The sequence below is a fragment of the Marmota monax genome, unplaced genomic scaffold (assembly GCF_021218885.2).
Source record: "Marmota monax isolate L192 unplaced genomic scaffold, Marmota_monax_Labrador192_F-V1.1 WCK01_AAM20220418_F8-fsc00159, whole genome shotgun sequence".
NCBI classification, from domain to species: Eukaryota; Metazoa; Chordata; class Mammalia; order Rodentia; family Sciuridae; genus Marmota; species Marmota monax.
The window spans coordinates 2922395-2943380 of NW_026694999.1; the positions used below are offsets into that span (position 1 = coordinate 2922395).

The 20986-nt window shown below is 31.5% G+C and overlaps 1 protein-coding gene across 1 annotated transcript in view; it reads left to right on the plus strand.

The window, feature by feature from the left end:
- Nucleotides 1-20986, plus strand: part of Fbxo8 (F-box protein 8) — a 60125-nt gene that overhangs the window by 21113 nt on the left and 18026 nt on the right. Inside the window, exons 2-3 of the mRNA XM_046427527.2 lie at nt 3801-4137; nt 7493-7619. Of these exons, the coding sequence (XP_046283483.1) occupies nt 3809-4137; nt 7493-7619 (456 nt within the window). The 5' untranslated portion in view covers nt 3801-3808. The remainder of the gene's footprint in view (nt 1-3800; nt 4138-7492; nt 7620-20986) is intronic.

Here is a 20986-nt window from a genome sequence, read left to right on the forward strand (position 1 = left end):
CAGTGATTCAACTATTCAGTGACTTTTTTTAACCAAATAATTGCTATGAGTGACAGCACTATATCTTTTATAATATTATGTATGCTTCAGTAAAAATTCTTATACCAAGATTTTATTAAAACTTGGCAATTCTAAAAATGCCATACCTTGAAATCAAGTTTTGTTTAGTTCAATAATGCAACAACCCAGCATTAACTGCATAATTTAGATCTCTTCATGTTCCATATCATATTTTGAATCTCAATTTTAAAGCCAGAAGTTGACAGATGACTAATGATAGCACAAGAACCTGTTTCAAGATATTGCTATTGGCATCATTGTCAGGCATATTGACTTTTGAATCTTTTTGTGGAATTCACAACCTTTTTTTAAAGGGCTTTTTTCCCCCCGTGGGTGAGTATTGGTCATTGAAAAACAAATTGCATTTACCAAACCAAACAAAACCCAAAAATACTTGGCCAAAATATAAGAATAATTAAAAGAGATTAAGAATTTGTGTGTATAATCCCTACAAACCTAGGCAAGTATAAACATAAATAACTTTATTCAGCAGGCAAAACCTCAGAATAGCTAAAGTATTTTAATACATTTTATGAAAGTGTTCGTCATAAGCCAAAATGATTCTGACAAAAGAAAGTAATACCTAACGTGTGTTGATTGTTAGGCATAAAATGAATCTTGTAGACATCATCTCCAGTACAACAGCCTTTTGAGCTTTAGGTATTATTATTTTTCCACATTACATGTGTAAAAGCTACAATTTAGAGTCAAGTATCCCATAAGTAACCTTGCAGTTCTCTTTGAGCCTCAACTCTCCACCCTCCCCATCATTTTTTTTTTTTTAAGAAATAGCAACTGGCCCTTTACCTCTTTCTACCTGCTGGATGCTTTCTGAATCACATTATCCAGTGCTTAATTTAAATAATCCTCATTAAAGTCCAGAGCCTAGGGAAATCACCCTGGTTTTTTGTTCCTAGCAACAGCCCTAACAACAGCTGCTTAAACATATGCCACTAAAAAGATGCTATAGAGGAAGTACATGAAAGTTATTATTAAATATCTTAAATATTAAGATTTCAGACACCATAGTTACCATGTTTGCTTACTTACCTTTAGTGGTGCAAAATAGAAAAATGAATTTAGTTATTTAGAATAACAGATACACTAGATGAAACTAGCAACACATGTGATACCTAGGTATTTTCCTGCTGTTAAACCAAAAAAACATGAAAATAAAATACCTTTTTTATGATTGTGAGTCTTAAAATGTTACATTTGTGTCAAAATTAAGTGTGCTTATTTTATAATGTAATATGGCCTATTTAAATATTAAGAAAATTGAAAACTCTCTATGAATTTTTGTTGGCATTCTATATTTTTTTGCTATTAATTTTTTTAAATCAACTCCATAGTTTTGCCTTTTCCAGAATGTTGTAAAATTGAGGTCATAGCTTCATATGGGATTCTTTTATTTACTAATATGCATTTAAGTTTTCTTCATGACTTTTCATGGCTTGATAGCTCATTTCTTTTTAGTGCTGAGTAGTATTCCATTATATGTATGTACCATAGTTTATACACTCACCTACATAAGCACATCTTTCTTGCTTCCAAGTTTTGGTAATGATAAATAAAGCTACTATGAACATACATGTGCAGATTTTTTGTAGTTTTCAACTAATTTGGGTAAGTACCAAAAAGTATGAATGAATGCTGGATCATATGATAAAACTATGTTTGATTTTGTAAGAAACTGCCAATTGTCTTCCAAAGTAACTGTATCTTTTTACATTCCTATAAATCCTTGCTAGAATTTGCTATTGCCAGTGTTTTGAATATACCATTCTAACAGTTATGTAATATTATCTCATTGTTTTAATTTGCAATCTCCTAATGACATAGGATGTTGAGTGTCTTCTTGTCATTTGTAGTCTTCTTTGGTGAGGTGTCTATTGCGATGTTTTTTCCTAAACAGGAAAAAGAACAAAAAATTTACTAGACTCCTACTGAGATCTTTTCCCTATTTTTAAGTGGTTTATTTCTTATTGGGGGGTTTAAAGCATTCTTTGTATATTTTGGATTATTGCCCTTTATTATATATATGTTTTTGCAAAGATTTTTCTCCCAGTCTGTGGTTTGTCCTTCCATTTTCTTAATAGTATGTGGTTTTTAAGCATTAAATTTTTAAAGCTGAACTCATAATTTAAGAACTGATACCGTTATAGTGGTATGCATGGTAGGTAACGAAAGGTTAGTTTTTGTGCCTTCTGTGTTTTAAAATCACTAATATATTCTTTTTTTCTCAACCTCCTACTTCAACATGCACACATATATGCCACCATTTTGTAGCTTAAGCTGCTAGAATTTCAAGCAGTTCAATGTAAGAAGGAGTAGTTAAAATTAATAATTTTTCTTGTTTGGATCAACAAGTAACCTAATGTGATAGTCATTGTCCAGATAATAGCCCGTAATTTAGTAAATATACATGTGGATTATTCCTTTTTAAATATTAAGAAAATAATATCTTTGACATTCTTTTAAGGTCTACTCAATTTTCAAGTTATTCCTAAGAATTTTCAGAGTTTCTAGCCAGCAGTGTTGTAGTTTTTGTTTGCTTGTTTGTTCATTTGTTTGTTGTTTGTTCTTGTTTCATCTTTCTGAAAGTTTTTTTTCTTTTTTCTTAACAAAACTATAAGTTCAAGTAATGCTATGAATGGATTTGACAATGTTAATGATTTTATGTAAAAATCAGTATTTTTTTTCCAAATTTTTGAAACACAAACAGGTATTAGTAGTCAACTTGGGTTAATAAAGCAAGAATATTTTGTTTGAAAGAGTGATCATGAAAGGAATTACCTGTATTAAAAGCTATTCCTTATTTAGGTTTTTTTTTTAATAAAGTTATTACTCAGGAAAAACTGCTTATTTTAAAGACAAGATCAAATAAGAAATCTAGGCCACTTGTTTTCTAAGTATCTGTATATTACAGTCCAATATCTGTAACTGAAAAATTTAGAGCTGCTCTGGTGGCAAGTCAAATGGAGGTGAGGGAGACTAGAGCACACCTTCTTATTTTGCTTTTCCCCAGGTACCTCACGGGAATCCATGGAGCCATGTGGAGAAGTATTGGAAAAATAGTCTAAATTATGATTTTTATTTTAAAGCAACAACAAAATAAAATAGTCCACTGTTACTAAGCAATTTATCATGGAGTTCTAGGTGTCTAATTTATAAGGTTTCCAAATTAGACTTCAGGGCCTATGTTACATTTTATTACAGTCTACAACATAAGTGTAGACTGGCAAGAATTAAACGAAAAGCCTGTTTCACAGCTGTTATGCATCTGGGAGTTTGGTTAAAAGGGGCTAGTTTAGCTTAGCCCGAATTGTGATAAAAAGCAGGGTCTGGAGGCCTTTTAACTAAAGTCCTGTGCTCTGATCAGAGCTGTATTTAATACTGGTCCATAAGTCCACATAATTATAATTTGTAAGAGTCTTTAGAACATCAGTAACTTTTAAATCTTACCATATGAAAAATGATTTTGTCACCTGTGGACTTAAAAGAGTTAGCAAGTTGGGAAAAAGGTGATGATCACACGAAATATTTCTGAAACTTTCTCCATCCAACTTTTGTACTTTAAATGTTCAACTGTTCTTTGTAATATACTACTGGTTTTACTAGTCTTTAATGAGGAACTTTAATTCTGATAAGTGAATGCTTCATGTTAAATTTGTTGTACTACTGGGAAAGATGTTTTACTTTTTTAATGTTACCATTATTACATTCTGGCTTTTTCTCAGTCTTGCAGATGGGTCAAGGGCTGTGGAGAGTGGCCAGAAACCAGCAGCTACAACAGGAAGGCTATAGTGAGCAAGGCTACCTCACCAGAGAGCAGAACAGGAGAATGGCTGCAAGCAACATTTCTAACACCAATCATCGTAAACAAGTCCAAGGAGGCATTGATATATATCATCTTTTAAAGGCAAGGAAATCTAAAGAACAAGAAGGATTCATTAACTTGGAAATGTTGCCTCCTGAGCTAAGTTTTACCATCTTGTCCTATCTGAATGCAACTGACCTCTGCTTGGCTTCATGTGTTTGGCAGGACCTTGCTAATGATGAACTTCTCTGGCAAGGGTAAGTTAAACCCACCAATATTTGATTCAGATCTCTCTAAACGTAATCAGGCTTAATGTTCTTGTAAAAAAAAAATATATATATATATATAAATTTTTCACTTTGGCTTGTACTTTGAATTGCACTTTATTAAACCTGAAAAAAATAAAGTTATCATTAACAGTCAAATTTGATATTGAGAAAAGAAAGATAGTAGAAAGGAAAATGGATCAATGACTTTACAGTGAAAAGAGAGGTTGTAAATTTCAGTTTGTTATAAATCAGAAATTTCCAGCTTATTCTAAAAGTACAACAAAGTTCTGAACTGAGAATTTATAATTCAGAACCTGGAGTCTTCACATCCTCTCTGTCGTTTGTGCTTCCCACAGGTATCCCATCTGAAAAACAGGCATACCTAAACATCAATAAATAATCCTCAGATGTTAATGGTTTCCAAGGGAGTACATGTGTATGTTTTTTTTAATATTTATTTTTTAGATGTAGATGGAAATGACACCATGCCTTTATTTTTATGTGGTGCTGAGGAACGAACCCGGGTCCCGCCCGTGCTAGGCGAGCACTCTACCGCTGAGCCACAATCCTAACCCACATGTGTATATTTTTAGTTATACATTTTTTATCAAAGGTGCTTATTAGCATAAACTTTAGCTGGTGAAAATTTCATCTACTTTTTATTTTTTATAACCATTTCATCAATACAATAGGAAAAAAATTAGAAAGCAAGGGGATAAACAGTCTATTTGCTTAAAATGGATAATAGAAATTTTAGTGACTATTATACCAGTTTAAATTAAATTACAAATCTAGGAACATTTGGAAGTATAGAGTCTGTAATTGAATCTAAGTTACTTCTTAAATAGCACTACATACTTAAAAAAAAATCATAGGTCCTTGTGGTTTGTTTCTTTTGGGTCCTGAAAATGTTACCAAACATAGGAGAATTTTGGGATCTCAGACTTTCTAGCATTCTTTACCAAAGTTTATTTAAGTTGCAGTGTTTTAAAAATGGAATTTCATAATAACAAAGAGCATATCTAGAAATAAAAATATTTTTAAAACTAAATAATTTCTTTTTTTTAAATAAATATATTGATATTTTTATTATTGTTGTTTTATCTCTAGATTAATTGTCTTTAAATGGTAAAGAAATTTGTTTGTGCTATTAAAAATGTGAAATAAACATGTTGAATCTCAAGAACATAAGTATAGAACAGTTTTTTTTAAAAAAAATGGTAACAGTATTGTGAATACAATACAAACTGTCAGCCATAGTTCAACTGTCATTTCCACCAACATTGAAGAGAATATCCAGGAAGCACTTTGAAAAGAGCTTTCAAAGCCATCTGAAATCTTATTAATCATTATTAACGTATTAATTCCCTCAATTAGATTCCCAGTTGGGAATCTAATTGAGGGAATTAATACGTTAATCTAAATTGTCAAACTTTAGTGAAAAGGTATTTCCAGTAGTGAAATTTCTAATGTTAGCCTTCCTAATGTTACATAATTATAGTATAAAATAATACAGGTCATTTCTCAGCTTATGAATAGATAAAATCTTTAGTTTGGTGTTGTTATGCTTTCAGTGCCTTGTCATAGTGAAGGTATTATATGAGAGGAAATTCTGTTAAAAGTGTTTGATATAAGTCATAAGTTTTAATCACCTATGAACTTATGAGGGAATTAAATACTTTAAAATTAGCTCATTCTTTGTAATATTTTTCTACATTTTAACATTCCTCTCAAGCTTAATTTGTTTTCCTACATTTGAACTTGAAAAAAGCTCATTTCTAAGCTTATCTGAACTCAAGCAGAATTTTTCATTTGAAGTTTAAATCTGGATGGTGTATCTCCAAAAGAAATGCTTTATTGTTTGCCATATAGTTATGCCTATATCTATGACATTTGATTTTTCTTATTAATAAGTTGTTTCTATTTGAAATTAAAGGTTGGCTGGGTTTTTAACTTTGAATATGTTGAATATTTGTTGATGTTGGGAGATTATTGCTTTCACATAGCTTAGTTATAAAACTCAGAAGCTGATTTCTAAACAATTAAAATCAGTGATTTCATTTGGTTAGTAAAAGTAATGCCAGGATATAAATTAACTATTAAGAGGATAGTGTCAAATCAAGTATTTTACCCATTTATCCTCGAAATTTCTGATGTTATGGACTAAAACAATAAGTTTTTTCACATTTTTCTCTGCTGTGTGTGTGTGTGTGTGTGTGTGTGAGAGAGAGAGAGAGAGAGAGAGAGAGAGAGAGAGAGAGAGAAAGGGGGAGAGAGAGAGAGAGAGAGAGGGAGAGAGAAAGGGAGAGGGAAGGAAAAGAAGGAAATTTGAGGCAGAAATCAATAATGAATATTAGAGGGTGAAACTGTTTTGTCTCAACAAGTTGCAGATATTTTGAACATACACATAAAAATTTACATTTTTGAGGCAAAGACTCCAGAATTTCCATGCATTCATAAGAAGACAAAAATTGAGCTTTCAGATAACAACCTATAGTTATTACCTCTGTACAGAGTCGGAAACCACTATACTGGTCTGCAGAAAATAGTGTATTTTTAGATGCAAACAGTATTTTAGATTCTATAGACTTTTAAAATAATCATTTATCATTGTAATAGTAAAGAATCAGTGTGTTTGAAAAACTGTATTAACAGTCGTGCTTAACATTACATTTTTGATGTATTAAAGTTGTAACATTACAATTGCTATGTTTAGTTTGTCTGTTAATATATGCATTTTTGAAAAAGCAAAAGATTATTTCCCTACCCAACAATTTTCCCACCCGACCCCAAACCCCATTTATTTTTATTTCACAGTAGGGCATAGGTTACCTAATATATTCCATTTAGAATCTTGATTAAGATTTCAAGCTGTGGAGTAAGACTCATTGTGTTCAAATCCTGCCTGTATACTTTATTAGCTGTGTGACTTTGGACAACTTTTTTGTCTTTTTGTTTTTTATCTATTGCACCAACATCAGGATTGTTGAGAGAGTTGAGTAAATTAGTACAATTGAAATAGTACAACTTAAAATAGTGCCTAGCATCTAGTAAGCACTTTCAGTTATTATTACTATTATTGATACTTATTTTAAACTTCAGGTAGTATTTATGAACATTATTAATCTTTGTAACTTAAATTTTTAGGTTCTATGAAAATTGCCAAATTTAAGGCACTTATCATGTTTGATAAATAAAAAATCAAATATAAAATTAAAAATTTTAAACTTTAGAGCTACAAGATCTAATTTTATATTATTTAATATTTCTCTTTTATCATGTTCATGCATATTTAGGAAATTAAATGCAATAACTTTTTGTCTCATTTTCTTTTATTTTTCAGGTTGTGCAAATCCACTTGGGGTCACTGTTCCATTTACAATAAGAATCCACCTCTAGGATTTTCTTTTAGAAAACTGTATATGCAGCTGGATGAAGGTAGCCTTACCTTTAATGCCAACCCCGATGAGGTAAGTGAAAAATGTGAATATTTGAGTCATGTGAACTTTATTGCTATCTTGCTGCAGCTTTCTAACATAACAAATTTGCAGGTAAAACAAGTAATTGAACATACCTTTTCAATCACTAAGAAGCCTTGTATTTTAATTATTGCTATGTGACATAGTCATTTTCCTTTACTATATCTTGTTCTACTCTTTCTACTTGCTCACTTTGTATGACAGAATCCATGACATTTGCAGTCCTCTTCTGATCTTTTAGAGATACTTATTACTGGAGAATATGACATTTTGATAATTAGAACATGGAATAGGTTCATCAAATGTTGTCTATGCATTTTCTGTTTATTGCTTGTTTACTAGTGATACACTTTTATCATAATCACAGATAACATCATTCTAGTTTCCAACATCAAAATATTGTCTTTAATTGATGCCTATAAGTCTTTGTTGACATAAAAAGTACTTAGAGATTGTTATAAAATTGAAAAATTTTATATTGATCATTTAATTATTTCTTAAAATGTAATAATGATCAAAATGTGAAGCCAGTTCTTCTACTGTTTTTTTCCTATTCTCATTTTAATTTATTCTGAAAAAGTTCTAATTTTCAGAATTGTTTAAATACCTACTACACTAATTCTTTGAAATCTAAGTAGAAATTATTCAATGCTCAAAATTAATACTTCCAGGTGTATTATTTTCTATGGAAAAATATTAACTAGACAAATCTTTTAAATTAAAAAAAAAAAACTTTTTTATTTGTTTATAGAAGTCTTAAGGACTATTTAGGGATGAGAATGTAGCATAGTGATGGGGTACTTACTTAACGCATATCAGGCCCTGAGTTTAGTTTCCACTACCCCAAGGAAAAAACAAAGGACTCATTAAATCATGCAGCTAAACATGTTCTAAAATTAGGGAATTGATTTTTGTTATAATTAGGGAAATATTTCTCCCATGTAAATATTTTTATCTTAAACAGAAATACTGATTTTATAAATGTACATATAATAATACTAGTGACAGCATATTTTTAAATTGATTTTCACTTATTACATATAGTTTCTTTTTTTGTTAAATTTTTCTTGTACACATGAAAAATCAAATAAAGTTTCATTGCTAACAAATTTACAAATTTTAAAACCTGGTGTAATATTGAAATTCAGATATTTGTTCTCTTTCCTCTCTCTACTATTCTAAGAGGTGAGAGAAAATTGATACTCTTAATGAAAATAGAATGATTCATTGGAAGTTAAAGTTTAAATTATATATTTAGAATGAATATAATATTGTTTTTTAGAACCTAATGACCATTCTTTAGAAAGGCAAATGAATGGATAAATTATTTATCATAAGTTGTTTTAATATTTATTATTTTATTGTTAATTTTTCTGATACCCTTTATTATTGAAAAAAAAAAAAACACTTGTTTTTACTTTGTTTTGGTCAAATCTGTTCTTTTCCTTGTAAACATATGGGAACAATGAGCTAGTCATCTTCTTTATCTTACACTGTGGCTTATCTTCTCCATTCAAGAAACTCTGCTATAGATAGATAATCAGAGAATGGCATGGTGTCAGAGACTTTATTGTTCTCAACTTGTTATTTAAATTAGACATTACTCATTGCTAATTAAAATAGTTCTCACGATGAATTTTATGACAAGATATATGTTTTGCATCAGTCTATTGAGGTAATTGAAGAACTGAGGCAGAATAGTACAGTGTTTAACTCTAGAATATATAGGGATCAGAAGAGGCAGCTCTTGTAAGCCCCAGTCTTTATTTTGCCTAGTTTCTCAAGCCATACTGGATCTCATCACAAATTATATTGATGTTGAGTAAAACTCATATTTGATTGATATGACTTGAAAATGTTGCATTCTAAGGAAAATGTAACTTGGTAAGTACCAAGTTGTAGATTTATAAAGTTGGGAAAAGTTGGATGTAACTGCAGATATTGATTATGGTAAGTAGTCTTTCCTTGCTAAGAGTATCTGTTTTTAAAACAAATCCTAAAGCCATCTTTTTATTCAAATATTAAATATACATATTTATATATACTTATACATATATATCCTCATACACTAAAATATTGAATAGTTTTAAGTATTCACATTGAAAAAGCTAGATGTAAAAATATGATTCCATTTTTGCAGCTACGTATATCAGCATATAGCATTCTTGTTATTACCTCCTCTAGAGTATTTGGAGGGGAGGCAGAGACAAGAGGTAAAATTCAAATTCTTTTTTTTTAATCTGACAGTTTTAAATTTTTTAAATCAAAATGTTTGCTAAGAGAGTGGATTGAAGTTATTAATTTAATTATAATTTTTTTGATCATTAGATTTTACTTATCCATCCTACCTTCCATTGCTATTGAGAGTTGGCTGTATTTTCTTTTTCTTTACTTCTTGGCCTGATTTAAAGATATCCTTGAGCATTCCAGAAGTACTGAATTTACCATTTTGAAAGGGCCATATGGTGCTGTCCATAAGTGTAGACTTGAACCACTCAAAGTATGTCGTGGTTCCAGAATTCTGATGTTGTGCTTTATAAATATCAGTAATTAAGCAGGTGTTGTCTGATAGCAAAATAGAATTCTGTCTTTACCAGAATGCACTTAGGATACAAATAGGCAAAACAAGATATTGAAATATATTTAATATGTTCTGAGGAATGAAGGGAAGTGTTTTAATGACTATATTGTATATGTTTGTTACTAATATAAATATATTATAGCCATTTGATTAATTGTTTCAGGTCTTCAAATTGAAAAGTGAAAGGGTTATCCAAAAAGATGTTCTTATGTTGAACTCATCTGTATGAGTCATATGTTAGCCAGGTCATTAGAATGATGTTTGTCAAGGTTTTTGAGTGCTAGAAATCAAGAGTACTTATTGGAGATTGATTTTTCCCCCCACTCACTGGAGCACTGTCATCAGAAATATCATTTTTAGTTCATTTAACTCTGAGCAGTAAATTACTTGGATGATATGTTTAAGTGTAAGTGGTGTTTATTGCAGTTATCTGAGATAAGATGTATATAATTGTTCAGTATTATAAAAAGTCTACTTTTCCATAATTTCTAGTTTTGTACTTAACATTTTAATAGCAAGCATCATTAAAATATTATAAAAATAAGAATACTTACAGCCACAGGGAACAAGAATCTCCAAAGGACACCGTTCATGTCACGGATATGGGTAACCAAACTCCACAGCAACTGCTGGCAGTGGCTCATGGGGTGGGGGAGAACATCTGCACAATTTGTGGTACGATTATCTAGCACGCTGTTGTTATATGCATGACATTGTGATCTCAGCTGTATGTAATGTCTTGATCTTATGCATGAGCTTGTGTACTTAGTGGCAGATGACCACATTCTAGTAAAGGAATGTGCTGAGACCCGTTTCCATTATGTTGTATTTCCCTTGCATGTACAAGTTATGTGTGTTGATTTTATTCTACTAGCAGTATTATAATAAAGTAATTTTACTTACCAACCAGTAACATATATTTCTTGTGCTGTATTTTATGTTAAAACATTTTCTTGACATATTTTAAATTTAGAGTCTACAAAACTGGCAATGAATATGGTTTAATTTTATTATAGGATTTTTTATTTTAACATTTTTTTTTAATATCCTCATGGGGTCAGGTTAACAAAAAGGCCTTTTTCCCCTGTACTCGTACAGAAAGACCTACATGCATACAATTTTTTTGCAGTTTACTAGGTTGATCATAGATAATATCTATTATAAAAGTATTTTAAGTTTGACCTATATACATATTTTAGATAGAAATCAACATGCAACTTATTTTTAAGATAGCATTTTGTTGTTGTTGTTGTTGAACCAGTGTAAGTATAAACAGGAAATTTGTAGGAGTTCTCCATTATAGAAAGGATCTTCGTACTGATAATGAATCTTCCTTTTTGCTCCAATATACAGCAACAAAATTGTCATTACTTTACTTCATAGCACGGTAACAGTGGTGAGAAGTAACTTTGATTTTTATTCCTATGGATAGAAAACCCTTATTGATATTATCAGAATATACAGATAAGCATTTCTCAAATGTATTCTTCAGGAATACCTTGCTTAAAGAAGTTCCCAAATCTAATAAAATTGAATATGATATGTTATGATTAATTGGCTTTTATTTACAGCATACCTTTTTAGAGCCTTTAATACATTGATGCACTTCATGACTCTTTAAAAGAGAAATGTCATGTGTAGAATTTTCCAAGTTTATTTGACTATGCATATAGATAGATAGGTTTGTAAAATAGCATTCCAGGAAACACATATTGAGATACACTAGTATAGATCATCTGTAATCTTACTGTTTATAAATGTTAGAATGGTTGAAATACACTATTGTTAATTTATAGCTGTCTGATACAACCTCTTAATGAAAGTCTGTGGATCCATAATTGCTTGGTTTTTTTTTTTTTTTGGTTATACCTGTAATCTTCTTTCTTATGAAAGTCTGTAGATCTATAACTATTTGCTTTCTTTTCCATAGTCTGTTAGTACTTATTACCAAGTTAAAAAAAAAAAAAAAACCCTGAGAGTTGTGTTTGAGTCCTGACAGACTGAGGTATTTTTTTCATCTTTTCAATTTCTTAAGGAAAATGTTAATTTGGAAAATAAGTGTATGACAATAAACTTGAAAGCAATATCAAATTTAAGCAACAATGTGTAGACCTTAACATAAATGTCCATGTAGAATAATTTGGAATTCATAAATCATTCATTATTAAATCCTCAATATCTCATTCTCTTTCTCTATTAAATCTAAGTGGCTCCTGTTTCCCAAGGGTATTGACAATGAAGACTAACAGGACACTAAGATGCTTTTTATGTTGGAAAATGTACTTGCCTTTTGAGATTTTATTCTTAGTTTTATATATCTAGAAATTTTACTTTATCATTATACCAAAAGTAGATTAGTGTGTCAGGAATAAACTCATAAGTAGTAGAATGTGAGCTAGATTGACAGTGAGATGTATATTCCTTGAATAATGACTGAGAGCATAAAGAAAGATAAATAGAAATTCCTAATCTTTGGCTATTATTTAGAGTCTATTTAGGAATAATTTAGTTCTCAGTGCCCTACACTATGCTGCTTCATTCAACCAGTTTCATGATCTACTTCTGGCCATACCCACTTCTGCCCATATATATCAACTAGGATATTTTTTACTGTAAGCAACAGAACCTAAGCTAATAGTAACTTAGACCATATATATTTGTTTATTTCTAAAGGGTTCTGGAGGGACCCAGAGTAATACAGTGATCTCATTGTGGACCCACTATCTATTGACTTTTACCCTCTTGATAGCAAGATGCCTGCCACAGTCCAAAATACCACATTCTCACATGATCCTGTTTACAGCACAAAGAAGGAGCAGAAAAAGAAGCTTTCTTCTTACATTCCTTAAACGTATTAGGTTAAAAGATTATTCCATAAGTCTTCAATATACTTCTGCTCATTTTCTATGAGCAGAACTAAATCACAAGTACATCAGGAACACTCCTGGACCAATAGAGAGCAGAATAGAAAGGATTTCATGATTGACTTAGACTTATAATTTAGTAACTGATACTGAAATGCTAGAAAAGAGGGAAATGGCATTTGGGAAGGTATCCAAGCATCCATAACACCAATTTAGTTAGTGACCTACTTGCAAAATTTGTGATTCTGTCTCCCTTATTTCTGGTTTGTGTTGGGTCAGAGGCCTTTGGACAAATAGTGACACCAGAAGCACCACCATTTGAATTGGCAGCTGACTCTACCTTTTTGCTATTTAAGCTGTCTGTCACTGACCAAACAGACAAAAAAGAAGGGAGACGATTATGCTGTGCTTGAAGTAGTTCAACCTCATTATCAGAAGGAAATAGCTACTATTGCACAGTGTGGAAAAAGAGAACAACAGAGGTGTAATTCAAGAGATGCCTTTGAATTCCTTCTATATGACTATTTCTATGACAAAAATAATGTTTTAAAAATTAACGATAGACCTACATGATCCTATTACTTTGACTTCTCACTAAAGAAAGAACCTCAACCAACTGAATTGCAGTAGCAGTCCTAGTCTCAAGAGTTAAATATAGCTTATTCTAGCTAATCATGTTAATTCTATTCTGCCTGGCTTCCATGGCATTCACATAATTCAGTTCTGACTCAAGATATTAGAAATGTGTGCAAAGAAAGATTTTCCAGATTTTAAAAAGAAACAAAGGGAAGTAGTATTTGTGTGTGAGAGGTATTAGAAACACAGAATAGAAAACTTGAAAGAAAAATTTGGATCTGAGTTGCCATTCCTGAGCTCAACAACCCTGGAGCCATATTATTTTGGAATTTCTTGTTTTACAAGATAATTTTATTTTTAAAATAAATTTATCCCTGTATTAATTTTGAATTAGGGTCCCTATTGTTTATAATACAAATCAGACTGATGTATTATTATTAGCATTATTACCCAAACTTTTAGGAGTTTGATATGTAATCCTGAATGCAGATTATTTTTAAACATAATTAATTTATCCCCAGATTTGCTGATGAGAATTTAATTAGAGAAAAAAAGAGCTAGTTAACAATGAGAAAAGTCTCTCGTCAAAAAACAGCTTAATTACCTTCTAAGAATTCTTTATCCAAAGGAGCTAAAATGTTCATGTTCATTGGCCACACCTCTTCTGCTTGATCAGCATTAGTCAAAATGAAAAATCATGCCCCAGATGTTTTCCTATCTGTCTATCCACCTACGTATCTCTCTTTAATCTGATCCTTGAGATGATTTTATGGTTAAGAAGGCAACTTTATTCTTTGTCTATTAGGTCAATTTTATTTCATACTTTGCCCTAACCATACTCTAGTTTGGTCATCTCCTCCTCCCTTGTCTCCAGTAATCATTGCAACACATGGTTTAGATTAGTTCATAGAAAGATTTGTGGATTCCAAGTAAACTTTTTTTTTTCTGGTGCTAGGGATCGAACTCAGGGCCTTGTGTATGTAAGGCAAGTACCCTATCAACTGAGCTATATCCCCCCCTCCAAGTAAACCTTTTAGAAGCCTAAAAGAGACAAATTTCCAATAGTTTATTCATTGATCAAATTACCTGATGGATTTTGCTCTTCTTTTCCCAAAATGCTATGAAAGATACTAATTTGCTACCTTATTAGGTGTGAACTTTTAAAAGTTAAATTAGTAGACATTGTATTAATGAACCATGTGTTTATTGCAGAACTGAGAAAGATTTTTTTCTTCATTTAAATTGTGTTACCAGTTTAGATAGAGACATTGTAATGTTGACTTAGGTATTTTAAGTACATTTCAAAGAAAAATTTATTTTCTTTTTATTTCCTTACCATATGTGACCTGACCACTTTGGTAGCTCCAAAATGATTTCTTCTCTCTGATATAATCACAGCTTCAGTGCAGCTTGATATCATTGCCTAGATTTAATGTCTTAAGGTAGGAGTCTTTCATGAGTTTAGCAGTTGCTACTACCACTGTCACAGTATATGTCACTGCAAGATATGACAATATTTTCTCAATTATTGAATGTCATCAAGTCCATTAAACTACAGTTTTTAAAATATGGGAATATGAAAGAAACACTACATTAAAGGCATTTAAAATCAAAATGTAATATATATTTATCCATAAGATTATATCTTTTTTTCTTTCATATCGTAAAATTTTTAGAACTACCTTTTTTATAATCAAAGTTTTAATTATGAACCACTTTTAGCCACCAACAGTTAAATATAGCATCAGGGTGATATTCTGCTTTATTTGGATTAATGATGCCGACCTATTAGAATTTATAATTTGAGGCATTTCAAGGTATATTGGGTTTTATATGCCCTTCATATTTAATCTAACTCCTAAGTTGAGGGGTTGTATTATTTTTTTCTCCTAGATAAATTAACTAATTCTTAAAAGTTTACAGCTTCTCTTGAATGTCAGCTGGAAGCTTTGTACACTAAATTCAAATATTCTTTCAACAAATATTTATTAGTTATCTATACCTCTTACTAGTTACATAACTTTGATTTGGGGCAAATTATTTAAACTCTGTATGCTTCTGTTTCTTCTTCTATAAAATGGGTACAATAAGATTACCTATAACATGATGTTATAAAGGTTTAGTGAAACATAAATGTTAAATTCTTAGTGCTTCTAACTGCTAAAATGGATCTAAATATTTATACTAGAAGTACAACTACAACAACTTAATTTGAAGAACCAGGTGCTATTTTAGGCCTTGGAGTTCTAAAACTTTTGGATTCTATTAGGTAACTATTTTGACACTGAGTAATAGTTCTTCATGAAGGGTATATTGGTTCCACAAACATCTCTAAGCTTTAGTGATACCCTTTGCCTTTACTTACATTTCCTGATATATGAATAATCTTTTGCATATGCAATAAACATTTTGTTTCAATGTTATTGCCTAGTTTAATCTTTTCAAAGACATTTTAAACAATAATTTGAGATCCAAAAATTATGTCCAAATTAGAACATATGTCTTGGCTCAAATGGTGGTAGCATGAACAGACACTGTCATTACATGAATAAATATTTGTATTTATTGGCAGTCAAAGTATCATTTGAGTCCCAACTTGCTTCTGTTTGCTTGTGTGCTATTAAGACTTTAAAAGAAATAGTTGTTTAAAGTGCTGTATGTTTTCTTTCATATGTAGAAGCTGGAGGGAAAAAAGGATTTCATGAAAATAGAAAGGAGACCATCAGAGTATAGGAATGGGATCAGGGAGAAGGATGAAGGGAAAGCAAGGAAAGGTTCTGAGGAGTGAAATTGATTATGTACATGCATAGATATTCCACAATGAAACCCACTATTTTCTATAATTGATATGCACCAATAAGTTTTTAAAATAGTTTTTCATTTCATAGTTGTTAAATATATTTATAAATGTACATATTATAATTAAGATAATATAAGACTATATCTTATTTATCAGAGTGAGTTACATAGTTACATATGCACATTGCAAATGGCAGTGTTTGTGTGTGATTTTTATGAAGTGGAAATTCTAAATTAGCTAACATCAATATGTAAATACATCACTTCATTACTTTAAATTGTTATTAATTATACCTGAACCTAATAGAATTTTATCTCCATATTTTAATTCTAATGTTTTCTTCCTTCCACTTTAGAGGCAGGTTAGAGATAGAATGCATTTTCCAAGAGTCTTGCCTCAGCTAATAGCAATTTTCTCAGTAATAATTACAATAATTATTGTTACATTTAATTCTTAGTGGTAATTTATCATTTGTGAAGTGACTTCTTAACTGTCATCTTATTGATGCACCCCAGTGACAGATGTTCCTCTTTGGGGGGCTATTATTTTTCTTAGATGTGGATCATTTTCTGTTTGAAACTATTATAATTAATTAATATGACTTTTAATTATTTATTTAAACCTTTAGATAAGGAGGTTCTTATATTTTGTCTGATGTCACTGTTTTCTCTCTCTTGAAGAATAAACAAAAATCTATCCCACGTCCCCTCTCCAGTTCCTCTAGATTCCACTGGAGGGGATTCTTCATTTTTATTTTAACTGTCCTACTTTTATGTGAGATTTCCTGTTGATTTCTAACTACAAATAATTTCAGGTATATATATGACTGTACTTAGCAATTCCTTAATATTCTGCACTTTAATGTACTGAAAAGTTCCTTATAAATAGTTTTCAGAAGCTACTAAAATCCTTGCTAATTTGAACATTCATAAATAAGCTTCTTCCAACATCCCACACTCACGTCTGAATAATGTGATTTCTCATTATCTTCCAGATGAAGTGTGATGTTATGGTTCATTTCAGTAACTATATTAATGGAAATTAGCTACAGGACATTGATACATTCTCTTCTCTCACAATTTTCTTTTCTCCCACATGAGTGTAGACAGTGAATGTTCTTTGTTCTTGGTAGGTAAAAGAAGAGACTGAGATCTGCAGTTCAGATTTCAAACTGACATCAAAATTCTCTCTTCTTTTAGTTCTAGTATTAACAGAGTCTTCCAGTGCATAGTTTAGTTATGGGTACCTATATAGAAGGAAAACATATTAGTCTTATAAACTAATCTTTCTACATAGCCAACTTTTGGGTACTGGGGATTGAACCCAGGGGCATTTAACCACTTGGCCACGTCCCCAGCCCATTTTTATATTTTATTTAGAGACAGGGTCTCTCTAAATTGCTGGGGCTGGATTTTTTTAAAATTATTTGTTCTTTTTAGTTATACGTGACAGTAGTATGTATTTTGACCTACATACATGAAGTGTAACTTCCCATTTTTGTGGTTGTACATGATGTAGAGTTACACTGGTCATGTATTCCTATATGACATAGGAAAGTTATGTCCGATTCATTCTACTGTCTTTCCCATTCCCATCCCCACTCCCTTCCCCTACTCTGCCCTGTCCAATCGAGTGAACTTCCACTCCTCCCTTTCTGCTGCCTATTGTAAGTCAGCTTCTGCATATCAGAGAGAATATTTGGTCTTTGGTTTCCGGAATTGGCTTATTTCACTTAGCATTGTAGTCTCTGGTTCTCCTGCCTTGTAAAGCCTCCCAAGCTGCTGGGATAACAGGCATGTGTCACTGTGCCCTGCCAACATAGGACTACTTTAAAAACTTGGGCCTGTTACCAAACCAAGGTCTATCTGCTCACTATTTAAAAACCAATACTCAGGAGATGAAAGTTGGTGGAAAGGAAATAATCAAAATTATAATCAAAATTATGTAAAGATTGACATCCTGAGAAGATGGGGGAAAGTTATCATGAGCCCCCCAAAAAAGACCATCTTGGGAAATTCAGGCATATAAGGACTTATATAGGGAGGGAAAAGAGATAATATAGTAATATGTGCAGGAAGGCTAGGTGCTGAGTGGGGTCTTCGTCATCCAGGACATGTATCTTTTTTCTCAAACCAGAACATTACAAGGGACCTTGATTTCCTGGGGCTAATTTCTAAATTTTTTCCCACCCCACCCCTTTCTCTTTTCTTAGTGCTGAGGATCAAATCTAGGACTTCAGGCATACTAGGCAAACCCTCTATCACTGAGTTACTGACCCAGCCCTCACACATTATGTTTCTAAAAGTTAAGCATCATCTTATGCATTCTGATGTAACATGAAGGTCACCAGATGTTCTGGATTCTGTAAGTCTAAAGAAAGATTATTCAGCAGTTAACATCTTGATCATTTAGGTGCAGCTTTTCTTTGGAATTTAGAATGCAGGGCAAAAGGAGGGGATGTAACTGCACAAGATAACTTGCAACTGAGTTGCCATTGTTACAAGCATACTTTTTAGTCTTTATTTTACTGCACATAAAAAACAGCATGTTGATTTTTTTTATTTACAAATAAATCCCGTTCAAATTTTGCAGTTTTTTGTTGTTGTTGTTTTGGTTTTTGGTACCACGGATTGAACTCAGGAGCAATCAACCACTGAGCCACATCCCTAAGCCCCATTTTGTATTTTATTTAGAGACAGGGTCTCACTGAGTTTGTTAGTGCCTCGCTTTTGGTGAAACTGGCTTTGAACTCACTATCCTCCTGCCTCAGCCTTCTGAGCTGCTAGGATTACCAGTGTGTGCCACTGTGCCTGACCAAATTTTGTGGGTTTTTAATTTTAATTCCTTAACTATAGAGCACATATTCTCTGATTAAACAGGAAGAGTGAGAACTGTTGAACTGAACAAAATTAATAGATTTTATATTTACCTTAGCAATTCTGAAATCCTGTAAAAAAGAAATCTTATCAGAGCAGTCTCTTAACTATTGTTGCTTCTGTATTCAAAGGAGACAATGGGAATATTCCCATTTGACCTGCAGCACGCTGTTTCTGATGTACTATTTATTTGTTACTATCTAGAAAGTGAAATTTTTATAACATGTTGTAACTCTTAATTTTCACATTACTTTTACTATGAAAATAATACATTTTAACTATTTTTTTGTTCATTTCACTGTGGTTAAAATGTATATGTAAAAGTTAATATATGAGTTCTTATATTGAAAGGAAGGTTAGAAATCTAGATTGAGCTATTTTGTTTTGTAAATATTTGTTGATAAAATTTAAGAATGATTATTTTTAGAATATCCTTTTAAAAATAAAATTAAATGCAATGTCCAGTTTCTTTGTATTATATAGTGTTCTAACAATAGGTTTATCATGGTACTGTATTTTGCATGTATAAAAGGACAAATTTAAACAAAAAAACTAAATCATTTTTTTTCTTAAATTTCTTTACTAAGCTGTTCTCTAAGAAAACAATTTACGAATATGTTCCTCATATATGCTGGTTTTCTTATATTAATGATCTCCTTAATTGACATGAACTGTTATACAATGTTCCTGCCAGGTATCTGTGCTACTAGTCAGTAGAATGTACTTTTCTATTTGGCTTTACATGCCTTATTTTTTAGAATGCACTCTATTCCCAAATATATATTTATTGGTTCAAACATATGATAGATTTTGGTGAATTTAACATAAGAGGAGGAGACTGATTCACATTGACTTCCCTGGATTCTTATTGCTGCTCAGCACCATTATTGTTTATTACTAATGGATTCCGTTATACCCCCACCATTGCTAATAGAAATCTTCACTGCTTTGCCCAAGGATCCAGATCAGCTCTCTCTTTTTCCATTCCTTTTCAAATCGGTATTCTGCCTAAGAAGGAAACCAACATGCACTCTGTTTTTTGCTTTTTACTTTTTAATAAATATATCTATTGTTAAAAATACCAAGGTACTGCAAGAAATCAAACACATGTTCTGGGCAGGCAAGGCAAACTTTACTTCTTCCTGAAGGGTATGCTACCAAATGTGGCTAACAAGTACACTTGTGCAGGTAGACTGCAGCACTCCCCCTTGCCCTAATAGAAGGAGTTTGGCATTACAGTCTACATGATTAGCTAATTTTAAAATTGGGGCAGGCAAAGGGAAAGGATATAGTTATAAATAGCTACAATTGAATCTTTACATCCCAATTAAGGCTAAATACCATATTCTGAAAATGAACTATCAAACAATTTATTTTTCACACTGCCTCTGAACTAGTGCTACTTCCCTGTCCTCCTAGCCTAGAAAGCATTATATAACTCCAATGGTACTTTTCTGTCTTTCTCCTTGCTCCCATTTGTCTGTGTTGCTACTCTTGCAGAGCAATAATTTTCCTGCTTATCAGTCTTTTTCTTTCTCCATTGACTTTTTTTTTTTTTTTTTTTTGCATTCTGACATGCATAGGTCAAATTACCTTGAAAAATATTCATTTTCTCTTTTTGCCTTTAATTTTACCACTTATCTTTTCCCCTTTTGTACTAA